The sequence below is a fragment of the Euprymna scolopes genome, chromosome 30, assembly GCF_053919585.1.
Source record: "Euprymna scolopes isolate OS-2025 chromosome 30, ASM5391958v1, whole genome shotgun sequence".
In the NCBI taxonomy this organism is placed as follows: domain Eukaryota; kingdom Metazoa; phylum Mollusca; class Cephalopoda; order Sepiida; family Sepiolidae; genus Euprymna; species Euprymna scolopes.
Genome location: NC_136511.1, coordinates 45,268,839 through 45,296,322, shown reverse-complemented (window position 1 = coordinate 45,296,322; position 27,484 = coordinate 45,268,839). Strand labels below are relative to the sequence as shown.

Below are 27,484 nucleotides of genomic sequence, written 5' to 3'. Positions count from 1 at the left end.
ACAGACATATTGGTTTCTGAATTTTTTAAATGAGCATTGATAATAATAATACAATGTATTTTGGTTTGAAGTAGAAACGAGAATTTGAAGTTCAACGAAATAAATTGCATTTTGTTTTAGGAAGGAAGAAAAGAGAAAGTTCAAATTTATCTTTTAAAATCAAATTAAAAAACAAACGAACAACATAAATTTTTTTTTTTTTTTTTTTTTTTAATATATTGAGAAATAAAAACTTCAGTCAAATGTTGGAGACGCTGACAACAGAATTTGAAATTAGTTTCAACATTTTTCAAACCAAATGAAAAATATCTAATCTTAATTTTTACATATGTAAACAATTTAAAATGAAATCTTATGAAACAAAAAAAAATGTGTTTTAAAAATCAACCGAAGAAACAAATGTTAGTCAAAAACAGATACAAATCAAATGTATTTAAACTAATTGTGGGATGATTTTTTTTGGAAAAACTGAAACTTTTTGTGGCATCAGAATCAACAGCAGAATTAGAAAAAAGAAATTGTCTAATTTCCGATTTCAAAAATGATTCTTTTATTTTTTAATTACATTTTTTATGGTTAAAATTTAATTTTCTGGCACAAGTGAAAAATATTGATGAAAATCTCGCAATGAAGTTCACAAACTCTTAGTTATGATACATAAAGGGAAACACTCGTCTAACTGAAACCACTATCAATAATTTTCCCCACACTTTATCTGTGCAATCTAAACGTAGATTCCATGAACAAAGCTTCTTTCTTAGAACTGCACGCCTGTGGAACTCCGTTCCATTTTATTGCTTTTCCACCGACTATAATATGGTTGTCTTCAAGTCCAATGTGAACAAATTCTTGATGAGCCATCCCCTTAAGTAATCCAATTTATCAAATTTCCCCTACTAACGACTACTATGACATATTCCCTTTGACCACTGTACACATTACTATTTATCCTCGAGTGGCCTCTGGGACTTGATAAATGGTGACTTCATTGTAAAAAAAAAAAAAAAAAAAAAAAAAAGCATTAAGAAGTTTGTAAAATTAAAAAAAAGAAAAAAAAGTTATATTCAGATTTTAAAGTAGACGAGTCCTCTGTTAATTCCAGTCAAAAAAAAAAAAAAAAAAAAAAAAAAAAAAATGAAGTCCTAATTTTTTAGGGGATTTTAGAATCGGAATCAGTAAGTGTATCAGAATCAGAAATAGAAAACAATCAATAATTGTACAGTGAAGAAAAGATAGAAAATCAAATGTATTTAAAAAAAAAAAAAAAAAAGAAAAGTGGGACGATCTATCGGAATTGGAAATCTGTTTTTGTCCAATTTCTAATCCCCAAAACGATTTTTTTTACTTTATTATTATTTTTAAAACTTAATTTTCTGGCACAAGTGAAAAATATGGATGAAAATCTCACAATAAAGTTAACAAACTTTAATTTATAAAACTCACCATGTCTGACTGTCTTCATATTTTCAAACTCTTATCCTTTTATATTTTTAACCCTTATCCTCGAGTGGCCTCCGGGCCTTGATAAGCGGTGCCTCCTTTGTAAATAAATTATAAAACAAACAAACTATCTCCTCCGAAACTAAAAAGTTGCAGAGCGGCGCTAGGGTCTCAAATGATTGGATTTTTATGGACCATTCTTTTATGGGTCTTTAGCCGGTTAAAATAGTTTTTAAGGTCAAAATTGAAAAAATCGTTAAACATTTTGTTCATTCATCTTATTTTTTTTTTATTTTTTAATCAATTCATATGCATGTTACGTTGGTACAGTGGTAACGTCACCAGCTTTGAATACAATTTTGCTTTCAGTTTCGATTCTAGCTGATGGCACCCAAATACTTTTTGTTTTACTTTTGAAATCACAATTATAATAAGATATATGAAATCTTTAATAATTTAATTATCATATTTAAGCGTATTTTATGACCCCCTCCCCGTCTGTGATAAGATACAAAAGGAAAAGATTTAGAAACTGGTTTTTGGTTGTTTTTGTTTTACGGCATATCAACCCTTTTCAGGTTATTTTTAATGCTGAATCCAGTGATTTTGAAGAAAATTTTTTTAATAGAATATATTTTTTTTTTTTTCAAGTCGGTTTCTATTTGAACCATAGTTGGGACCTTAACAGGTACTACCACTCTGGGTCAGAGTGGACCTGGGAGCAATGGCAATTAAGGGGTGGCTCCACACTCTCCAAAGCCCACACGCTGGGGCTTCACCATCGGATATAATTTAAGGTCATATCTAGGACCAGGAAAAGATTTAGAAGTTGGTAAAATTAAAAGGAAAATTATATCAAGATCTGAGAGCTCACTGATCAAACTCTTTAACTTACCATTCACAGGCAATAAGAGTTGAAGACAATGCTAAGGCTGCTGCAAAAAAGGTGAGCTCTCTCTCTCTCTATGATGCTAGAAAATTATTCCCACCTAAAATTATTCTATTCCTCTACAAAGCCACCATTCACCCAAGCATGGAGTATTGTTGTCACATCTGGGCTGATGCATCTACCACTAATCTGTCCTTCTTAGACAGAGTCAAAAAAAGAGTCTCAAATCTAATAAGTCCCACACTATTAGTCAAACTCTAGCCTTTGATCCATCGCTGCAATGTTGCATTTCTGTGCCTGTTTAACTTTAATGGAATGTGCTCTGATGAACTCATAGCACTTGTGCCCATTGACGTGCATACTCACGACTAACCTGATAAGCAACAAAATCCCACCCCTTCACTGCTGAGGTGACTAGAAAAACCTTCTACTCTATTAGCTATTTCCTAGACTACTAGACTTTGAAATTCCATCCCTGCTTCCCTGACTGTACCGACATGCAGAAGTTTAAATGTAATGTGAACAGTCATCTCACTTCTCAACTCCCCACAGTCCCCTGTTAGACATAATCCGAATGAATAGCCCCTTACGTTTCAAATGGCAATATGCCTTGTTTGGAATAAAAAAAAAAAAAACAGTAAAAGAAAAAGTTTAAAAATATTGATACGTGATTGTCAAGTAGCCATTTTTTTTAGTGGAAAATAAAGCAATGAGTTGAGAGGAAAAATTAAATGAGAAACACATAAACTTACCTCTAGCTGACAAAATATAAACAAAAGAAGAGAAACTTTGAATTGAACTTATTTATAATTTTTCTGTTTTCTTTACATATATGGATATATATGATCTAAAATCGACAAAAGTGTTCCAGAGAGTTGGTTAGCAGGTTTCTGTAAGACCAGATTCCAACGAACGATTTGATGATCACAAATTAACATAAGTTCTGCAATGTAATCCACTATTTACTCATTTAAAATGACACTGGCTAAAAAAAAAAAAAAAAAAAAAAAAGAAAAAAAAAAGAAAAAAAAGAAAAATAAAAACAAAAAGAAAAAAAAATTTAAATGACACTGGCCAAAAAAAAACAATGAATAAATAAATAAATAAAAAAAAAAAAAAAAAAAAAAAAAAAAAACAGACAACAATGTGGGTTGGGTATTTCGATAGAGAAAGAGAGGGGAAATTTCTAGACTGTAACAAAAATTTGGCTGCTTGATTATATTTCTAGGTCAAGTACTTACAAAAAAAAAAAAGACTTAATGGTGGATGGACACTAAATAGAGAGTAATGGCTCAATGGCTATGCACAAAGTCCAGTGGTTAGAGAATGGGATTTATTACAGACTTAAGTAAATAAAAGATTGATTTAAAAACAATGGCCTGCCACAAAATTTTAAAATTGCTATCAACAAATAAACAGTTACCTCCAAGCAATACTTATTCATTATTATTTTGCTTAGTCATAATTATCAAAACTTAAAATAAGTTTTTGATGCGTTATGGCATATCAACCCTTTTTAGGTTATTTAATAAGGAATCCCATCAATTTGGGAAAAAGTTTTATGATTCAACTTTTTTATATCTTCAAATATTTATTCATGATGTTTGGTTTGATTGTTTTGTTTTATGGCATATCAATCCTTTTCGTTTTTTTTAATGCCGAATCTAATAATTTTGGAAAAAGTTTTTCTGCATCTAGTTCTTTCTATCTTCAAACTTTCATGGTGTTTGATTTAGTTGCTTAGTAGAGGAAAATTATTTTTGTTTTCAACTTTACAGAACATGATTGGGTTTAGCAAACGGTTCCTTTCAAGCAATATTTACATGTTGCTTTATTTAGCCATGAAGATTAAGTCTTAAAATAAACAATTGATGGGTTTGTTCCAAAGTGCAATTCAAATATGCAAAAATAAATAAATAAATAAGTAAAATAAAATAAATATAATCTATATATATAAAAGCGAAAATGTGTGTATGTATGTATGTTCACTTTTTGTGTATGTCTGCAAAAGGCTTTTTTTCGTCGGCCTTCTCGCTCGGCTCGCTTCTTCTTAAAACTTTTTATATCATGTCTAAATGATAATATCTACAATATAAGAACGGGGGTTGCATGTGTATTTGCCCGACTTTCACGCGCTATTTTTTCCAGATATTTCGATCGCCGCATATTTCTTTCACTTTTCAGTATAAAACAAGCGAAAACTGGCTTGCAGCCGCGTCATGTTTCAAGGTCAAACATCATGCGACTTAAGTTTCTCGCACCTGTCAATTTCATTTTATAAACGTTAAATTGAGACGCTTTTCATTCCTCTTCTCTTGTGGCCGAGATGGTTAGGTCCCAGGGCTTTTTTACATTTCGTTTCCACCTCCACGTCAAAGGTATAGGGTTCAAGCCTACTTTCCTACTAAAACTTTTTTTTTCTTTTACACCTCCAAACACCCGGCCAACGTTTTTTTTTTTAAAACAGGGTTGTTTTGATCACCCCTCTCCCCCAACACACACCTACAAACACCCGGGCCATGCCGGGTACCCCCCCCCCAGTATATATATATATAAAAGGCAAAAGTGGTGTGCGTTTTTTGTATGTCTAAGAAAGGCTTTTTTCACCGAAGTTCTCGAGAGGGTTAATTTTTTTTAGAACTTTTTATATACTCCCTAGATTATAATATCTACGATTTGCGAATGGACATCCTCTCTACATTTATTTTGATCGACTTTTATAAAATTCTTTCTATTCCGTCCTTTCCGCATGCTTGTTCGCCTTTTTCGTATAAATAAAGCGAAACTCATCGAAGCAAAGCCGTCAGCAGCCTTTCGTGCCGGAATGTCTTGAAAGCAATTAGCTTTGATCAATGTGGGGGGAAACCCTTTATATCAGACAATTGCTATTCATTTGGAGAGCTCCCCCTTCTTAAGGGGAGCTGGTTTTCCCCAACATCGTGGGGAAACAAATAAATAAAAACGGCAGAAAGCGTAAAGCTTAACTGGCCTTCAGCCAACATTCATTTCTGCGCCTTCGTGATTCTTAACTTATTTGTGAAAGTCAACTTTTTGATTGACACCGCTTAATTTGAACGCTTTTCACTTCCTGTGGCGTTATAGTGTAGGTTTTCTTTCACTTTCTTTTCCGCCTTCGCGTCAGGAGTTCAGGCCTGTCTGCCTACTAACACTTTTTTTTGTGCTCAACACACACCTCCAAAACACCCGGGCAACACCGGGTACCCCCGCTAGTAATAAATAAAATAAATAAAATAAACAAAGAGCGAAGGTGATAAAAAAAATACAGAGATTCTAAATTTGAAAACTAATCCTTCTTTGCCAGTTGAAATAAGGAAAACAGTTTTATGTTCTTGAAACAAAAAGGCTCATCTTACCGGTAAAAGAATCTCGACAAGACATTTATATGCGACCTTCCAAGGATGATATGACATTCAAACTAAGACTTAATTGTTTCGTTTTTCTCCGTCATCTTAAAGTTAAATGTCTTCTTTTGCAAGTGTCACTTTTTTTGACTGACATCCTGAAACCGCTTTTCAGACAAGACATTCACGTTAGGAATTTCACTAATTTTCGAGAAACGATTAAAATTTGGTCTTGTCAGCTAGCATATAGAGCAAGGCCGTCTTTTCTGTGTGTGTGTGTGTGTGTGTGTGTGTGTGTGCGCGCGCGCGCGTTCAGAACTCAGAAACTACCAAAGACAGAATTTACATCAGTCAAGGCCATACTTATAACAGGCCAAGATATCTAACATTTCGGATCTTCTACATGTAATCATATCTAACTTTATATATAATCATAAACACATATCTAACTTTATATACAAACACATATGCACACCTAACCTTATATATAAACATATACGCATACGCATACCTTACTTTATATATAAACACATACGCATATCTAACTTTATATATAATCATAAACACATATCTAACTTTATATACAAACACATATGCACACCTAACCTTATATATAAACATATACGCATACGCATACCTTACTTTATATATAAACACATACGCATATCTAACTTTATATATAATCATAAACACATATCTAACTTTATATACAAACACATATGCACACCTAACCTTATATATAAACACATACGCATACCTGATCTTATATACAAACACATACGCATACCTAACTTTATATATAAACACATACACATACCTAACTTTATATATAAATACATACGCATACCTAACCTTATATATAAACACATACATATACCTAACCTTATATATAAACACATACGCATACCTAACTTTATATATAAATACATATGCATACCTAACCTTATATATAAGCACATACATATACCTAACCTTATATATAAACACATACATATACTTAACCTTATATATAAACACATACGCATACCTAACCTTATATATAAACACATACGCATACCTAACCTTATATATAAGCACATACATATACTTAACCTTATAAACACATACGCATACCTAACCTTATATATAAACACATACATATACCTAACCTTATATATAAATACATATGCATACCTAACTTTATATATATATATATATATGTAGAGAAAGAGATTAGATGCATTTGAGCTTTCATATCAGTTGGAAGGTGAGAATTTTCAATTCCATCTGAACTTGTAAGTAAAATGCTTTGCTTTGGTTCTAAACCGATCCACTGATCTCTTCATAATTGAAGGTGTGTGAACAACAAGCTAAACAAAATAAGAAAATTAAAAGAAAAAAAAAAAGGGTAGTTTGAATGACTTACTAGACACTGTCCTCGAGCATCTTTGTCTTTGATCTCTGTGTGCAAAGATTTGTCAAAACAACCCGACAAGTAAACCATGACCAAATATTCCAAGCTAGCGAGTGGGGGTGGAGGATGTCCGGCCTTGCCCGGGCGTAAAATACGCTTAAATATGATATTTTAATCTGTCCAGATTTCATATACATTATTATAGTCATGATTTCAAAGGTTTAAAAAAAAGTATTTAGGTGCCATCAACTAGAATTGAAACCGAAACTGTAGCATTCAAAGCTGGTGACGTTACCACTGTATCAACGTGACACGCATATAAGCCGATTAAAAATAAACTAAGATGAATGTTCAATATGTGTAACGATTTTTTCAATTTTGACCCTTTGTGACCCCTTAAAAACAGTTTTAACCGGCTAAAGACCAATCACTTGAGGCCCCTAGCACCGCTCTGTGACTTTTAGTTTCGGAGGAGATAGAGTTTGAAAATATGGAGACAAACAGACAGACATATAACGTTTTATATATTAGATAACATAGTATTTGAAGCCCAAATAAGATCTCCTCGACATATTTATACACTGGCTCCTTCAGGGAACAGTGTACCTTCCTAAGTGATGTTATGTCAAGTAACACCATTTAGCTGGCACTCCACAAGACCAGATGAATTCTTGTCCTGGAATCTGGTAAGACTAAGAGACCACAAGAAAACATGGTATACCACAGTTAACTGGTCAATTGGGGAAAACTAATGTTCTTTACTTCTTCGCAAATTCAACGTTTGAGACAAAGATCAGAATCTTGAATACCCGGATATCTACGTATCTCATACAGAAATTCTGAAACTTTACCCTGAACTAAAATAAATGAATAAATGAATAAATTTTTTTTTAAGTTAACATTTTTTTTTATTTTAAATAAATAATTTTTTTTTAATTCACTTTTCACCCCCAAACAAGGCACAGTGCCACTTTGAAGTAGGGGGGGCTACTATCGGGGGAAAATATATTATTTGAATTATCTGAACTACTGTTTCTCATCTGGAGTGTTATTTTCACAATGTTTTGGTCAATAAAACCTCTGACCTTCTTTAGATATATGTTGTCAAACTCTGGAATCTTTCTGTCAAACTCGGGAATCTGCACAGACTTTCGAATGAAACCCTTTATTTAATCCACGAGGGTAGCATGCTCTTGTTCTGTCAGCCATTACTGGATAGAAGTCTTAATGGAAGCTTGATGAAACGAGAGCATGCTACCACAGTGGATCAAATAAATGTTTACATCTGAAATTCCGTGCAGATTCCCGAGGTGGGCGGAAGGATTCCAGAATTTGCTAAGATATACCTAAAAACAAGTTAGAGGTTACATCGGCTAAAATGTTGTGCGAATAACACTCAAGATGAGAACAGTAGTCCGAATATTCCCAATAATACAAATTATCAGTCCTCATCTAAAAAAACAAAAATCAGAAATATAGCATTAATGTGTATAGGCTAAATAACGCAGTAAAGATCTATCACGTTTTTATAGTTCAATCATCTTCACTGCACAGAAAGAGGAGCATTAGTAATGGACAGTAATTGTCAGTTGCGATCATGTACAAGCAGTTTAAGTCCACTATTAACACCAATATAATTTGACCTTATCCAACCTTATTCAAACTTAATTAAGAGTATAATAATGAACACAATTTTATTCTTAATTTCTGGTTGTATCACGTACAGAGTTGAGATTGTTCAAATCAACCTACATTAACATTTGTCACTAAAACTGACTTCAACAACAAAGAGTGAAGAGTAGTAATTATCTAATGCTGTTTAAAATGTTACAATGGCTCGGACCTCCATATACTTCCACCGTTGTACAATAAAAAAAAAATAAAAAATAAAATAAAAAAAGAGTGGACATGAGTTTTACACTCGACAGTTTCGTAACTATCTTTTTTTTTTGTTCGAAGTTTTGTTCTTTTTGCATGTCATTGAAGTATGTAATCATACAACAGTTTCCCGCCTTAAAAAAAACCCTTTATAACTAGGGCTATGACAACAGCATATTCTTTTCATTGTTTTGACTCTCGAGTGTATATCCGTTTTTTATATAGAGTAATGTAGTTCTCAGTTGATTAACTGCGTCTGTGTCGAACATATACTCGAGAGTCAAAACAATGAAAAGAATATTATGTTGTCATAGCCCTATTTATAACCTAGTTGAACTAAGTCGTAAATAAATGAATATAACGTAAGTTGAACCAAGTCGTAAATAAATGAATATAACGTAAGTTGAACCAAGTCGTAAATAAATTAATATAACGTAAGTTGAACCAAGTCGTAAATAAATGAATATAACGTAAGTTGAACCAAGTCGTAAATAAATGAATATAACGTAAGTTGAACCAAGTCGTAAATAAATGAATATAACGTAAGTTGAACCAAGTCGTAAATAAATGAATATAACGTAAGTTGAACCAAGTCGTAAATAAATGAATATAACGTAAGTTGAACCAAGTCGTAAATAAATGAATATAACGTAAGTTGAACTAAGTCGTAAATAAATGAATATAACGTAAGTTGAACTAAGTCGTAAATAAATGAATATAACGTAAGTTGAACTAAGTCGTAAATAAATGAATATAACGTAAGTTGCACTAAGTCGTAAATAAATGAATATAACGTAAGTTGAACTAATTTGTATATAACTGAATATAACGGCATAAATAAAGTGGAAATTGATTCAAACACGCCTTGTACGTATTAGTTCAGTATCTGGGTAGATGCCAGATACCTCTAGATTACCACTGTTCATTGCTTACATTCAGTATGCCGTCATTTGTCTCAGAGAGTGGATGATTTCGTTTATTGTCATAAACACACTTTTTTCAAGCACTATGGATAATAATCAAGGTAAGTTTATGAAATGCCAAAATTCTCAGTGATAATTTAAAGATTGTTATAGCGAAAACGTCTTAAAATCACAGTATCATCACCCTTCAAAATAAAACTAATAAATATCTTTTAATTATCTACATCATAATTCAGGTCATAAAGGGTTAATACAGTCTTTTGCATTTTTTCGTTCTCAAATTTTTCAAGCTACACAAGTTGAGCAGTACAATTCAAACAAGGCAATGTTGCATCGTATGGTTCTTCTCTCCATTTGCAAATGGTTGAGTCCGCTTTTTAGTCCCATCTCGTCATAGCAACTTTTAATTACTCCATTTTTGTTCTCAGGTGGTTGAGTGTTTTCCAGTGGACCCAGGTATCCCCTCAGAAGGAGGAATTCTCCATATTAGTATAAAGAGATATGTGCAGAACAGGAGACTTCCATAGTATGGTCACATTGAAAGAATGGATGCGAGTTGGGTTTAGCAGGTCCTGTTCACATGGGAAGTCCAAGGAAAACAAGACAAAAATAAAAACTGCCTCGGTATGAAAGGATTTCTTCTGCACTGACCGAGGACAGAAAATATGAAGGTGAATATCAGAACAGATACTACACTTTGCTCCTAGTCAAAATATGCAGACGCAAAACTACCAGTTCGATACATTTTTAATAGGAATCTTTGGAGATATTAAAAGGAAATGTAGTCATCTCGTATTTTTAAATTTTGATAAAAAATAGACGTCCCTTGTCTAGAATTTCTCCTACATTAAAAAAAAAAAGAAAGAAAAGTCTGATGTGCATATCCAGGATGAAATGGAAATATCATATTCCAAAAATCATGTGAATTGATCAAGTAGTTTTATTTTTAAATAAGGAGATCAAATTTTATGAGTAACAGAAGAATGGTCATCTTGTCTGCCATTTTAAAAACAATCTTAAAAAAACCCAAAACAAACAAAGAAACAAACAAAGGGAGATAATTCAATTCAAACTTGCAAGTTGTAAAGCCTCTGGATTCCCATTACTCATTTAAAAATGATTTTCTTTAAAAAGATAAAACAAAAATACCATATTCCAAAAACCATATAAATTGATCAATGATCAATTTCCATGGTTTTTGGAATATGGTATTTTTGTTTCATCATACAGATTATTTTCATATTTTTGCTTTTGTTACATGATAAGGGCTGTCCCCTTTTCATGTAAGTATAAAAATAGAGAATTTAGTTAAAATGAAAATGAAATAGCAATAGACGGAATTCGAACCTCGTAATTTAGGTTTTGAAATAGATTACGTGTGAGAATTTAAAAATGTAAAACAAACGGTTGTTTAGAATATAGATAAAATATTTCAAGAAAAAAATGTGAACTATCAAGTTTGTTATGAAATTTTAAATTGAAAGAATGCAGCTTATAAGATAATGTTTTTAACATATTGGAAAAATAGGTTACTGAGTAGAGGAAAAGTTTTGGACACGTATGTCCAGAACACGTGAAAGAAGGCACATGTTTTAACATGTGTATGACGTCACGGAAAATAGAAAGTTCTAGGGATAGAGAAAAACTATAGAAGATACAGTCACGAAACACTGTCTCATCACTTCAAGAACTTCTTCCCCTTCTTCTTCTACACGTCTAAGTAATGAACAGTTTTAATATAAATATGAATCTTCATAAAACGAACAAAGTCTCTTACAACTTCTCTCTCTCTCTGAGTACAACAAAAATCTCCCTCTCTATAATAAGACAAGAACTCTCACTAAGACTCGTATCTTTACTAATAAGAACTCACGTAACATACGCACACAAGTGGTACCCTCTTCTAATATAACCAATATATAACACTTTTTCAATATAGGGGGAAATTCTAGAAAAAAACAAAAACAAATAAACTTGTCTGTTTATTAGTTGTAAAATTATGTTCAGCTTACAATGTTTGCAAAATGCTACGAAGATTAAACGTTCTGGCTTTTATGTTTGTTTTTTTTTTTGCGACAGATATGTTTAAAAATTTCTTTCTCACACAGGAGTTCACCATTTTGAATGTTGTGTTATTTAGAAAGATTAATGTACACATACATTCATATACTTGTTTCAAGATAAACATAAAAATGGAGAAGAAAATTGGTACATTATATTTAAGAGGAGAAGAACAGACATAAGTAGTAAACATGGAATACATTACAGTCCCAAATACAAAGAGAAAGAACATATGTTCCCAGAGTCAGAGATAGCAAACTACGAGGTTCCTTCAATAAGTTTCCAGACATTTTTTCGAATAGCCACTTTTATTGACAGTACACACATGAAACTCTAGTCCCTTTCGAAGTAATCTCCTCCAGCTGCAATGCACTTGTTGTACCATTCCAACAACTTCGAGAAGACCCCATAGAAGTCCTCGTGTGCGAGCGTGTCAATGACTCCCAGAACAGCATCTTTCATCTCCTCAATTGTCTGATAACGACAGCCTCTAAGGTTTTCCTTGAGCTCAGGGAATGACCAAAAGTCACAGGGAGCAAGGTCTGGACTATAAGGAGAGTGAGGAACCATCTTGATGCCCTTCTTGGTCAAATAGTCTGTGACAAGGATGGAATTGTAGGCTGCACCCTTGGGATAAGCTTCGTGCAAATCTTCCACATCTTTAGTTCAAAGCGAATAATTAGGTGAACAGTTCCCACACTGACATCAAACAGCAAACTTATTGTCTCTATATACCCACAACAGTCCTTATCCATGAAATTATTTCACCAATTAACTCTGGTGTTCTGACTTCTTCCCAAACCTCTCATAATCTCTTTCAGACTCCCTGCCTTCCTTGTATTTCTTATGCCACTCAAAAACTAATGTTTGATTCGTGCAAGATGGTCCAAAAGCAGTCTGAAGCATTCCATACGTTTCTGTGGCATTTTTCCAAGTTTAAAACTAAATTTTATTGAATATCCTTCTTCTAAAGTGTCCTCACGTCCAGATTGCATTTTTGAAACTCTCCAACTGTGACAATCGGGCTTTAGTAGGGTGTATTCCAATTCCTGCTGTAGCTGTTCATTTGAATCTGAGGTCATAAAAATTAGTCCGTCCTCTCATGGGATGTATAGGCATATTCTTAGTAATAAATAAATAAATGGATAAACCGTCAATCCATTTTCAAATACCTCTCAGAAAGTCTCGTTTTGAATTTTCCCAAACATGAGTTTTCTTAACTTCCGCACAGGAGAACGCATTCTTTAACGTTGGTGAATAAATCAAAGGGAGATAATGCAAATAATGCAGGAGTCAAAAATTGTGAACATTAAACAAAAGGTTCTTGTCCAGAATTCCTCCTATATTATAAAACAGAAAATTAACAAAAATCTGTATGATGTACGTATCCAATATGAAATGGAAATATCATATTCTAAAAATCATGTAAATTTATCAAGTAGATTAATTTTTACATAAGAAAAGCAGAATTTATGAGTAACTGAAGAACAGTCATCTTGTCCGCTATTTTAAAAATAATCCTCAAAAATAAAAAGAAAGGGAGATTACTCAACAATAATTTAAACTTGCAATATTTATGTTGCAATGCCTATGAATTTCTTCTTATTTGCTTGAAAATTATTTTTTTATAAAAATAAAAATACTTGATCAATTTACGTAATTTTTGGAAACAAAAAAATTTTTTTTTTAAATGATTCTTTTAATAACCACAACATGTCATTTTTCACAGAAAAATAATTTTTCTATCTTTACTGACAATCGGATTACGATTGCATCTCTTTAAGGGACTAAGACTGGAATGCTATATGTTTCGATTCTAGCTGATGGCACCCAAGTCATTTTTTTTTTTTAACTTTTAAATCACTACTCTATATTAGGTACAACATAATAAACAGGGAATTGGTTCTTTAATAATAATGAAATCTGTATAAATTAAAATAATAATAATTAAATCTGTATAAATTAAAATATAATGTTTAAGCATATTTTATGACTGGACAACGCCAGGACTTTCACTTTTTCATTCATATTTACAGCATTGTTTATTCAAGAGATACCATTTTTTTGTTGTTTTTTTTAGTTAAATAATAAAAAAAAAAAATTGTTGTAATTATATAGTATAAAGACTGTGCTATCGTTAGAATCACAAATAAATAAAAGGCTAAGAGATCTAACATTTGCTCTACTGGGAACAAGATTTTCAATCAATCAGCAGATTGATTTTTAACTGCTCTTATTCAGAAAATTCTGAAAGGAAATTCTAATTCATCAAATTTATTTCAGCTGAGACTCTGTACTATGAAAGATTTTAAACTCTTGTTTAGAGAGTTCTGTAAGGGGAGGTAATGGTTACATATTATCACATACTATATCGTAAACTAGACAGGTAAAAGTTATAGGTCGTTGATTCGGAATAAGTGCCTCATGCCAAATTAATGGTTGAAATTATATTTGTGCTCATTTTTGTCATTAAATTTTTTTTTTTTCACATTTTTGAATTTTTGAGATGCGAATTTGTTATTCGTAATACTTGGACTACTGTTTTTATTCTTATCTTGAGTGTAATTTTTACAACGTTTTGGTCGATGTAACATCCGACCTTCTTCAGGTCCATTCATACAGATTTTTTTTTACTTTATTTTAGCTTTTTAATATAGTGGTGAATTCTGGACAAGCACCTGCAAAACAATGAAAATGTGGAAATTGTTTCTTACCTCAACACCAGAGAATTCTTGAAAAAGTGGTAAATACTCTTGCAAACTGAGAGCGTCCAACCAACATTGAATTCCTAAATGTTTGCCAACCATACCTTGCTTCTTGAGACGTTTTTGCAGCACCAATCTGAAGAAAATTCAAAGAAAATCACTTAATTTCTTCATAATCTATTCAAATAGATAAATGATTGTACAGTTTTCTAGATGTAAATCTATGAAATTTCTGTGTTTATTAAAAAGTACTCGATGAATGAACAGAGCATATTTACAATGTTTGTTTTTACAAACATTATTAGCTACATATGTGCATACATATTTCAGTGGCGATCTCTTAGATGAGATCCCACGTCTTCAGGCTAACAGAGGAAATATCACTCTAATTTATTCTAATAGACTCAATCTGAGAAAACTTTTCATATATATAAAAAAAAGTTTTTTTCTAGCTTTTACTAGAGGGGAAAAGAGGAACAACTTCTAAGGAAAGGGTAGAGATATATGGGGGGAGAGGTTAATGGCTAGTCTTTCATTTCATCGTCCGTCTGTTTGTACAGGGTGAGGCAGAAATATGACCCACACTTTTGTCCTGGATATGACCTTAAATTATATCCAATGGTGAGGCCCCAGCTTGCGGGCTTTGGGGAGTGTGGAGCCACCCTTTAATTGCCATTGCTCCCAGGTCCACTCTGACCTGGAGTGGTAGTACCTGTCAGGGTCCCAACTGTGGGTTAAATAAAAAAAGACTTAAAAAAAAAAAAAAAAAAAAAATATACATATATATATATATATATTCTATTAAAAAAAATTTCTTTAAAATCACTGGATTCAGCATTAAATAACCTGAAAAGGGTTGATATGCTGTAAAACAAAAACAACCAACTAACCACCCACATTTTAATCTTTCAACTATATGTTGCTAATGAAATTATGCAAGTGCCAATGATGTTTTCATTTAGTTAATAACTTGCCATCTTTTATCAGGTACCCGCATCAAGCAATATGGTTCGGATTGGTGCATATCGTGTTTTTACTCTGAAGGTTTTTAAAGAATGGTGAATCTATAACTGCAAGACAGAGAGCTTTCCGAGTTCATTACAAGTTAGGACGACATGATGCTGTTCCAGATAGAAAATCAATACAGCTATGGGTTGCAAATTTCAGAGTTACAGGTTCAGCGATTAAAAGAAAGCCATCTGAAAGGCCTCAAAGCACTCAAATGCTAGACAGTATTTGAGCTGATAGACTTTGTGTCACTCAGTCTCCAACACGTTCACTTCGCAAACATGCTTTGAACTTGGGATTGCTTGATGGAACAACCAGAAGAAATCTATACACCGATATGCAGTTCCATCTATACAAATTAATGATTGCTCAGAAAATGCACGAATGCCACTGGGAAGATCGCATGTCAAAATGCGAGATATATTTCTGCCACACCGTGTATAAATAAACATATTATAATCTATTTATAAGAAAATAACTAGAGCGTATCTTTATTCATATAAAATTATGTATGTGTATATGTTTATGTATTAGTATGCAGCGATTCACTTTTATAAACTTATTAACCGATCATTATTAGTTTTGTTTTATCAACTCTTTTCAAGTTATTTAATGCCAAATTCTGTAATTTTTTGGGGAAAAAAATTTTATGCTTTTTTTTTTTTTCATATCTTCATTTTTTTTTTTTTTTTCATATCTTCATTTTTTTTTTCATATCTTCAAGTATTTATTCATGGAGTTTGGTTTGGCTATTTTGTTTTATGGCATATCAACTCTTTTCATGTTATTTGATGCCAAATTCTGTAATTTTGGAAAAAAAAAAAGATTTTATGCTTCAAGTTTATCATATCTTCAAACATTTATTCATTGTGTTTAATTTGGTCCAAATTTTGGAAAACAGCTGATATGTGTAAAGGGGTTGTAATGTGGGCTATATTTAGTATAATTTAGTTTCATGCAACAGGGATAAAAAGACATGGGAACACTTCACTAAAATTCTGATAAGTCCGATTTTTGAGAAATTTTAACAATAAGTATTCGAGATCAATTAATAAATATTCATATTTCAGTTTCCTTGGAGTATTATCAGAGAAGATATTGTATGTGCTTGTAGCACAATATGATCCCAATTATATGAATGATGCTAGTTGGATTTCCTCATTTATACAAAAACATAAATATTTAAAACAAAACAAACAAACAAACGTATTCCATATGTAGAAATTCCATCGTTTCAATTAAATAATCTCTCTAGTAAAGTAGTAAACCCTTAGGATTCTATATTTATTTGTTTATTTATTTATTTATTTATTTGTTTATTTATTTATTTATTTATTTATTTGTTTGTTTGTTTGTTTGTTTGTTTGTTTGTTTGTTTGTTTGTTTATTTATTTGTTTGTTTGTTTGTTTATTTATTTATTTGTTTATTTATTTATTTGTTTGTTTATTTATTTATTTGTTTATTTATTTATTTATTTGTTTGCTTATTTATTTGTTTGTTTATTTGTTTATTTATTTATTTATTTATTTGTTTATTTATTCATTTGTTTATTTATTCATTTGTTTATTTATTTATTTATTTGTTTATTTATTTATTTGTTTATTTATTTGCGGACTGTTATCCTCATCTTCATAGTTTATTTTTTTATTTTTTTTTTAATTACATTTTTACCCCAAACAAGGCACATTGCCACTTTGGTGTAGGGGGGGGGGCTACTATCAGGGGCAGCAACTACTGGGGCACTATGTTAGGATTTGGGCAGCAAGATGTCGATTCACGTTACACTTGAACTTCTGCATGTCAGTACAGCTGGGGAAGCAGGGACCTGGAATGAAATTCCAGTCTAGTGGTTTTGGGGAAGAAACTACTGGAGTAGAAAGATCTTTTACATCTAGGGATCTCTACTGCGTGGGGGTGGGATTTAGCTGCCTGTCGGGTTTGTCGAGGGTGTCTACGTCGTGGGGGCACAAGTGTCTGCAGTTCGTCAGAGCATTCACCATTAAAATACTTGTAGAACAGGCAGAGGGATGCAACGTTTCGTCGATGGGATAGAGGCTGAAGCTTAGATGCCAGTTCAGGGCCTATCAGATTGGCGACTCTCTTTTGAACCTTGTCTAGGTGCGAGAGACTAGCAGCAGATGCACCAGCCCAATTGTTTCACCATGTTTCGGCCAAGTTATTCTCTGGCTTTCTTCAGGTGGTTAACGCAATGGGCTAGGAATGCTGAGTTTTGTAACTGTGTCCCCAGTAATTAACGCCTTCTATAGTTGTTGTTTCACCATGTTTTGGACAACTAATCTTCTGGCCGGCTTTGGGTAGGATTGAAACCGCTATCTTCAGACAATACTCACCTGGAACCGTAGAGATTCGACGTCACTATCGAAGTAGACAACAGCAACTATGGAAAGCAGTAATCACTGAGGATACTGTTACAAGACTCAGCATTCCTATCCTGTCGCGATTAATCATCTGAAGAAGGCCGAAGGATGAGTTAACGGAATGTGGTGAAACAACAACAACTATGAAGATGAGGATAACAGTACACAAATAAAAAAAATAAATAAATACACAAATTAATCATCTCAAAGGATTCCAATAAAAACATAATATATAATACCTTAGGATTCTAATTCATTTGAAAAAGAAAGTAAAATTTCTTTATATATATATATATATATATTATTTTATTCCTTTTTACAAAAAAACAGCTAGTACACTAAGAGAGAATCATCGTTTTTTTTTGTTTGTTTTTTTGTTACAATACAATTTGCGTTCAGGAATTTTAACAATGTGTCACACTATCATTGTTAGTAACTTGTTCAAGTGACCCAAATCTTAAACATTATCAGAGAGTGCGTGCATATTACTCGCCTATACGTAAATTTAATAAATGCACCTTGAATTATTTTTATGATTTAATATTTTTTGGAATCCAAAATAAAATGAGAGGGAATTTAAAAAAAATCGTATTTACAAAATAAATAAATAAATAAATAATTAGAGTTTAACTAAAGAAGTCAATACAATGAAGAATTTTCCTTTTTCTTTTTTGATTTTAAATTAACACGGACATTGCTTTTCTGGTGTCACCATGCCAAGAGGAAGGAAAATGAAAAGGGGGTGGGGAGGGACACACAAACTGTTTCCATTCCTGATGAACCTATATCGTCGAAACTACCGGAAAAATGGTTAAATTATTCTTAGGCTCCAATAGGTATCTCATTACCGATGCAATCTTCTATCTGTATAAGAGCGTAGAACGCCCTAAAATGGACTAGTGTAGCCACATCTGGGCAGGAGATGCTCGGCGCATCTTATCCCGCTTTAATAGAGTTCAAAATAGACTTCATAGTTTAGTAGGGGATGCCTTTTTCTTTTCTCTGCAACCTCTTTCCCACAGAAGAGACGTTGCAAGCTTGTCTCTGCTCTATCATTATTTTCATGGCAAGTGCTCGGCTGAGCTCCAATCTATGGTCCCCTTCATTGCCGGACTTTCACAAAAAAAAAAACACTTAACTACAACCACTCAACGATTTTTTATTTTTGTACCTTTTCTCCACATTAAAAAACGACCCTGGTGTCTAACTCTGTCCTCGTGGGGAGACATTGTAAATAAGTACAACCACTCTCAACAATTTCCCCCACTTTCTATCTGTACTTAAATTTAAACGCATATTCCATGAACAAAGCTTATTTCCTAGAACTGCCTGTCTGTGGAACACTGTTCTGTTGGCCTGCTTCCCGGACGACTACAATATCGTTGCCTTCAAGTTCAATGTAAACAAGTTTTTGTTGAAATATCCCCTTAAATAATCAAATTCCACCCAATTTACACCATGAATGATTACTACACTACCACTTTACATTAACTCTTATCCTCGAGTGGAATTCGGGCCTTGATAAGTGGTGACTCCCTTGTAAAAAAAAAAAAAGAAAGTGGATTTTAAAATTTTAAAGAAATAAAGTTTACTTAAAAATAAAGAAAAAAAATTGCAATGTATTGGTTTCTTAAGTTTCGAATTTTAATTCAAATTTCAAAGCAACTGATTGTCTGACACATTTTTTTTTTTAATTGCAAATGAAATTCATTTATTCGTGTTTCTTCCAAAACAACGCATTTCATTTTTTTTTTTTTTTTTTTGAGTCTCTTTTCACACACCCGTGCTTTTCTTAAAAGTCTCTGTCGTCGCTGTCACCCCACGCCGGCGCCAACCAGTGTTTTCTCGTCCTTGATTTTCATGCGTCCATCTTACCCCTCTTCGCTCCTCCTTTTGACCACGTGCTGTCTTTTTAACCTTTTCTTGTGACACAAGCTCGTCCAGAAATAAACATTATACCGGTTGTGATAGGAGCAACTGTCTTAATAAAAAAGAATCTTCAGAAATACTTAGAAGCAATCCCTGGAAGACCAAGCTGTAACGAAATACAAATAACAGCCATAAAGCGAACAGCATCTATTCTTAAAAGAGCCCTCGGATATAAATTTAAATCATAAAATCATTATAATTTAAATCAAGTGTTAGCTCCAGGAGGGAGCCCCTCGATCTCTTAAAACTTACTGAAGTAAAAAAAAACAAAACAAAAAAAAACTTAATTTGCATATGTGCTTTAACAGCCGCTCCTGCTATTTTTACTAGTCAGCTATCCTTCTGCTGCTGCTGATATTTTCACATGCACTAATATGCGCTCTGTTACACTTTGACTCTTTTATTCCATTTAATTCAATTGAAAATGGTATTTAGTTCACAAAAAGTTTGTGAGCATACTGCGAAAAAAATAAACTAAAATTTAATTCCATTGTAATATTTTTTGTCCATTATTAATAAAAAAAAAATAAATAAATAAAACAGTAGTTCATACTGTTTTACTTTTTTAAGCTAAATTTGCTAGTTTTAAACTAGCAGGAAGACCCAACGTTTCCCGGGATTGAATGAGGATCAATGAATGTTCCACACTTTCAATTCTTTTATCATCATCAAAATCGGTTAAATTGCTCATTTTTCAATCAAATCGATTGAGTGCCTGCTCTAGTTTGGGACCCATCACAATGGACTGGAAAGAAGCTTCAGATGCCTCCCTGCAAGGACTTAGTCCACAATACATTGTAGTCTACATTGCATTGTAAAGAACTTGCAGTTGATTTTATAAAAATATTTTTTATATATAATGGCTTGAATTAAAGTTTAAAATGCAAAAGTCAAGTATTATAGTTCAATTGTGTTCTAAAACTCATTTCAAATCCGCCCCTATCTTATTAAAGAGCCTACTGTTGATTTTATGCACTGGACCCTTTTGTGCGTGCTGTGATAAAACTTCACTTGTGATGTTTTCGTCAAAATCGGGCTGTTTCTTCTTGAATCAAATTTTTTCGATTATCAATATATATTGGAGGTATTCTGATGCAAAAACTATCCAAGAACATTCCTAGATACATAAATCACATTTGTGTAAAATTTAAGAAAAAAAAAAAAAAAATTGGCAAGGAAATTTTGGAGTCTATAAGGAATTAACTGACACACATGCACACAAAGTGCCTTTTATATACAGTGATTCACAAAAGTGAGTACACCCCTCACAGTATATCTCTTCATGGGACAACACTGACAAAATAACACTTTGACACAATGAAAAGTAGTCTGTGCACAGCTTATATAACAGAGTTAATTTATTTTCGCCTCAAAATATAATCATAAAAAACTAAACTCCTGCCAACAAAAGTGAGTATACACCTTAGAGAAAGTTATCATATTAACATACACCATACCAACTATCAATATTTTGTGTAGCTATCATCATTATCCAGAAATGCCTCGACTCTCCTAGACATGGAGTTTACCAGAGCTTCACAAATAGCCATTGGAATGCTCTTCCATTTCTCCATGATGTCGCGGAGATGGCAGATATTTGAGACTTTGCTAACCACCACCTTTTGCTTGGGGATCCTCCAAAGACGTTCTATTGGATTCAAGTCTGGAGAACTGCAAACACTTGTACCTCTCCGACGTAACTACCCCCGACAAACCGGACAAGCTACTAAGTCTCATCCCTTTACAGTAGAGATCCCTAGGTGCTAGAAAGCCTTTTACTCCAATAGTTTCTTCCCCAGAACTGCGGGTCTTTGGAACTCCCTTCTGGGATTCTGCTTTCCCAACTGTACTGATATGCAGAAGTTCAAGTGTAATGTGAACAAATATCTTTCTACTCATCTCCCTTCATAATGACCCTGCTAATTAAGTCCCTGATAGTAGCCCCCTGCTTCAAAGTGGCACTGTGCCTTGTTTGGCAAGTCTATCACCTTTACCCTCCGTCTCTTCAGTAAAGCAGTGGTCATCTTGGAGGTGTGTTTAGGGTCATTGTCATGCTGGAACTGCCCTGTGACCCAGTTTCCGGAGGAAGGGGATCATGCTTTACTGCAGTATTTCACAGTGCATGTTGGAATTCATATTTCTCTCTGTGAAAAGTAATTCCCCAACACCTACAGCATTCATGCAGCCCCAAACTATGAGATTGTCACCACCATGTTTGACTGTAGGCATGACACACTTATCTTTGTACTCTTCATCTGGTTTCTGCCACACATGCTTGAAGCCATCGGAACCAAACAAATTAATCTTCATCTCATCAGACCATAGGACAAGGTTCCAATAATTCATGTGCTTTGTTGACATGTCTTCAGCAAACTGTTTGCAGGTTTTCTTGCGTATTGTCTTCAGAAGAGGCTTCCTCTTGGAGTAATCACCAGGCACACTAATTTGATGAAGAGTGTGGTGTATGGTCTGAGCACTAACAAGCTGATCCACCACCTCTTCAATCTCTGCAGCACTGCTAACAGCACTCCTACACCGATCTTTCAAAGAAAGCATTTGGATGTGACGCTCAGCACGTTTGGGTTGATTGGGTTTTTTTAACGGCATATGAACCCTTTTTTTTTTAAAAAAGGTAATTTAATGCTGAATCCAGTCATGATAAAAAAAAGTTTTTAATTTTCAAATATTTAATCATAGTCTTTGGTTTGGTTGTTTTGTAGAGGAAAATTGTTGTTTTTGGCTTTGGGTTTTTTTTTTTTTTATTGCTCTTTGCCAAACTCAACCAAAAACTATCAGAGTTTGGTTCATTTTAAGTCAGGAGGCCAGTATCTTCAGACAGTCTGGTGCTTCTAGATCAGACTAATTAACTGACAAAAATAAAGAAGATTACTATAACAGAAAAGGAGGAGTTTTTTTTTCTAGAAAATGTTAGACATCGTCAGAATTTAACAGCAAAAAGTGTGACAAAGTTTATGAATTTTTTTTAATTATTGTACTTTTGTTGTTTTTTTTTCCAATGCTACGAATTCATATAATCTGAGCATAAAAGAGTGAATAAATGTTGGCACTCAAATGAATCTTCTTTATTTCTTATTTTCAAGCCAACAAGATGTACCCCCAAATTTTCTTGAATTCTGCTTTCATGTGTTTTAAGAGGAAACACATTTGAATGTATGCCCCCGCCCTCCCTATGCTCCACCCTGAAATTTGAACAAAGAAATTCTCTAAATTCCTCCTTTAAAACTTATCGCCTTATAATCTCAGTGTTCTAAGTTTGGATAATACATTCCAGTTGGCCGAGTTTTAGTTATTGAGGAAAGAGCATTATAATTGTTGTGGTGTATCCACCCTACGGATAATAATAAACGACGGACCTGAAGATTATTGCCCCCCCTCTATTTTTTTTCAATTTTTATCTCTTTTTTTTTTTCAAGTTTTTCAGCGGATTATTATTGAATGAACACTAGTTTATCAGATTATCAAAGAAAGTGCAAAAAAGTCAATATTTAAATATTTGTTGGGGTGCCCAGTTTCTAATGCAACATTCTTGTAAAGTGATCATCCATTTTAGAACAAATTGATGCAATTAGGCAAAATTTCATCAATTTAGCCTTTTTTTTTAAAGATTATTTTAAAACATGAAATAAAAAAAAACTAAACTACTTTAAAAAGTGCTAAATTTGCAAGATTTGGCCTAAAATACATTCCAGTTTCTGACAAAGAGGGAAGAATTGCTGTCTTCCGAGTCAGAATCTATTCCATCTAACACATTGTTGGCAAGTTTTTGACCTTGAAGTAGTATTTTTCTTTTTAGCTCCTTACATCAAATGGCTTCATGCTTTGTGTGGAGGGATTTCCATAATAAAAGGAAAAAATAAACATGTAAAAGTGGTGCAAAAATTTTTCTGTTTAAGAAATAATTTTACCTCTCCTGAGACGGGTACTTTTTTAGTAGTTACAACTATTTACAGAAAATGATTTTGAAAGCCACATTTGGTAACTTTTGCATTTTTTCATCAAATCTTTCAGAACTCTTATAAATTTTCTCAATCATTAAGACATTTTCTTTTTAATTTTCAGCCCCCAAAATCAACAGAGATTAGACCATTCCTGTAATGATCTCTTCCTGTTGATTTTGCGGCAGGAGTTTAGTTCTGTCCACCCTCCCAGGCTTTGCCTTCTCTCTTTGAGAAGGTATTAGTTTAGGCACCTTTACTGGAGAACAATGATGAGGCTGCTCAGGGTACTGACTTATCAATCCCGCTTTTCGACCCTAGTGTTTAAGTTCTTGCAGTGGGAGAGAACTAAAAAATATCATTAAGACATAGAATATAAAAAAAAAAGCGAAAAAAAAAAAAAACGGTACTTCTGCATTTAACGATCAGATGTCGTTTTGGCAAATCCTGGTAATTATATAAACCGCCAGAATATGCCAAGCGCTGATCAAATTTCAAAACGCTAAAAAACAAAACAAAACAAAAAAAACAAAAAATTATTATATAGTAATTTCAATGAAGAAAAATATAACATCAACCTACAATAAGTTTTATTAATAAATATTTATTATTTTTAAATAATGTATTCCAACAAATGAAAACATTTTATTTTTATATGTACAGTTTACATGCTTTCCTGACTACAATATGGTTGTCTTCAAGTCTAATATAAACAAGTTCTTGTTGAGCCCCCTCCCCAATAATCGATTTCTACCAAATTTCTACCACTAACTATTAATACGCATACGCTGTTGTCTCAGTGACAATCGTAAACCCTTATCCTCAAGTGGCTTTCGGGCCTTAATTAATGGTGACTTCCATGAGAAAAAAAAAAAAAAAAAAAAGCTGCCGGAATATGTTGAAGCAACAGGTCATTAAAATGCAGAAGTACAAAAAAAAAAAAAACAAAAAACAAAAAAAAAACATCCAAAATGTATTACCTTAGCTTTCGACGTCTGATTATGTTTTTGTTTTCTCTATTTTTGCAGTAATTTCACAGATTTTGATTAAAATTAAAATAAGGATTCAAATTAAGGTCTAGTGTTATTAGGGTTGTGATAACAGAATATTCCTTTCATTCTTTTGACTCTCGGGTATATACCCCACACAGACCAGGGCTTTACATTGCGAGTAAAACAGTCGCATTTGCTAGTGATTTTTCAAAGTGGCGACTAGAAATAATGAAACGCTTATCTTTTGCCGATTGCATTTCTTTCACTGACAATCTTCCAAAGCTCATTACTGAATGAAAAATATCTTTTCAACTTTTTTTTTTTTTTTTTTTTTTTTTTTTTTTAAATAAAATGAACAAAGTTAAATTATTTAAACAATAAAAGTTTAATAGAACAATAGTTTTTTTTTTTAATGGAGGCTGTTAAAAAAATATCTGAAGAAATTAGAATGTTTATACCTTCAAGTATCAACATAAAATTTGTTGTATATTTAGAATTACACTTATTAAAAAAAACAGAAAAATCTTTGATGTACATACTCGTCACAGAAGTAAGATGTCATATTCTAAAAATCATGTGGGTTTGGCTTTTCTATTTGGCTAGTAAACGAAAATTGTCAAAGGTCAACTAAAGATAAATTTGTCCATAGAGCCTTGCAGACACTTAATCAACCGAAAATCACAGCCATCTATATAAAAACATAAAATATTAACGGATATATACTCAAAAGTCAAAACAATAAAAAGAATATGCTGTTGTCACAGCTCTAGTTATTATATCTTGATTGATCTGAACACATAGAATATAAAAATTACATTCAAAATGTATTATCTAAAGTTTCGACGGCTTATTTTGGTTTTTCTTCAATTTTTGCAGACTGTACCTTGCAAGGAATGAGTCTTGACCGTTGTATTCTAACGTGAAAGAACGTCAACCAGTTGTCCATGAAGGAAGACAATTCATTGGTGCATCTTGAAAAGGATGCATGAAGACAAGTCTTGTGAGAGATCCAAAGCAATCGCCGCCTTCCACGCACTTCCCCCATTGTGCCAGAAACGCACTGCCAAAAACCAACATGCTTGCTACATTCACGGAATGACCACGTTCTGTTCAGGAAATAATTTTACTTGTCCTGAGACAGGTATTCTTCTAGCTTAAAGTGTGTTTTCAACTACGTACTATATTTTTTTCTCTAGAATATTGCTATTTTGCAACGTCACATTCTTCGTAGTCTTTAATTAAACATTTTGAGGTTTTTGTGTTTAAGTAATCACCTCCCACTCACACACACACATAGATACATATGCACTAAGTTTTAATGTTTGTCATTGTAATTTTTTCTCTCCAAAATGTGCGCTTTATCTCCGCCTAAATGACCTCGATATGAATCAGGATCCGATTCCTATCCCAGTGGTCACATTCCAGTACAAAGTGACCATTTTTAGTCATTTAGCCTTCGCCTCATACTTTCGTTGTGCCCATCAAAGTTAATAAGTCCTCTGTTTTACGAAAGCCAACCACAACCTCTGGCGCGTTTTCGTTTGAAAATAGAATTTATAAAACGATGACAAATAAAAAAATAAATAAATAAAAAAATAATTTCAGTTGTTTGTCTTTCATTTTGTGCTATTTTTAAAAACGTCTACATATACAGGCAATAGATTTAAGGTCTGTTTTTTTGACAAATTCGACGCCACAATCCAATTTTTTTTCCTTTATTTTTTTTTACTTGAGAATCACCACTTATCAAGGACCAAAGGCCACTCGAGAATAAAGGTTAATGAATGTAAGGTAGTAGTGTAGTAATCGTTAATGGTATAAATTGGGTAAAATTTGATTATTTATGAGGACGGCTCAACAAGAACTTGTTTACATTGGATTTGAAGGCTACCATGTTGTATTCAATCGGGAAGTAGGACAGCAGAACAGTGTTCCACAGGCGGGCAGTTCTGGGAAACAAGTTTTGTTCATGGAATCTGCGTTCAGATTTAGGCATAGACAGAGTGGGTGAAATCGTTTATAGTGGTTGTAGCTAGTCGAGTGTTTTATTTTGTGAAAGTTTGGCAAGGGAGAACCATAGATTAGAGTTCAGTCGAGCACTTGCCATGTAAATAATGATAGAACAGAGAAAGGCTCTCAATGAGAGGATGGCATTGGTAGTGACATACATACTGGAGCGGTAGCGTGATCCAACCATTTTTCCAGTAATATTGGCAACAGATTTGATGTATATGCTTCATTTCAAATTAGGAGTGAAGGTCAGTCCCACAAGATATGGAGCTTCCCCAAGACGAGAGCCATTCATTTCGATTGGGGTCTGATGGAGGTCAGAGTGATTATGATGAGAGAAGAGAAGCTTGATTTTCGATGCATTAAAATTAACCAGCCACCTTTTCCCCCATTGTACAGCATGCTCAAGATCAGAAGAGAGAGAATCAGAAAGATCTTGGTCATTACTAGGCTTTTGAAGTGTTGCCATAAATTGTGGTGTCGTCAGCATAAATATCTACGAATGATCTAAGAATATGATTTGGGAAATCATTGATAAAGACCAGGAAGAGAGTTGGGC

General features: G+C 33.1%; 1 protein-coding gene and 1 long non-coding RNA gene across 5 annotated transcripts in view; one reads left to right on the top strand and one right to left on the bottom strand.

Moving 5' to 3' along the window:
- Nucleotides 1–27,484, bottom strand: part of LOC145254782 (breast cancer anti-estrogen resistance protein 3 homolog) — a 432,885-nt gene that overhangs the window by 63,637 nt on the left and 341,764 nt on the right. For all 4 annotated transcript variants that reach the window (XM_080113563.1, XM_080113562.1, XM_080113560.1 and 1 more), the window contains exon 2: nt 14,661–14,787. In XM_080113563.1, coding sequence (XP_079969689.1) covers nt 14,661–14,753 — 93 coding nt within the window. In that variant the 5' untranslated portion in view covers nt 14,754–14,787. The remainder of the gene's footprint in view (nt 1–14,660; nt 14,788–27,484) is intronic.
- Nucleotides 9,264–26,486, top strand: LOC145254783 (uncharacterized). Its single transcript, XR_013863802.1, has 3 exons — nt 9,264–9,986; nt 10,314–10,556; nt 25,792–26,486. It is a non-coding gene; the product is annotated as an uncharacterized LOC145254783 (long non-coding RNA).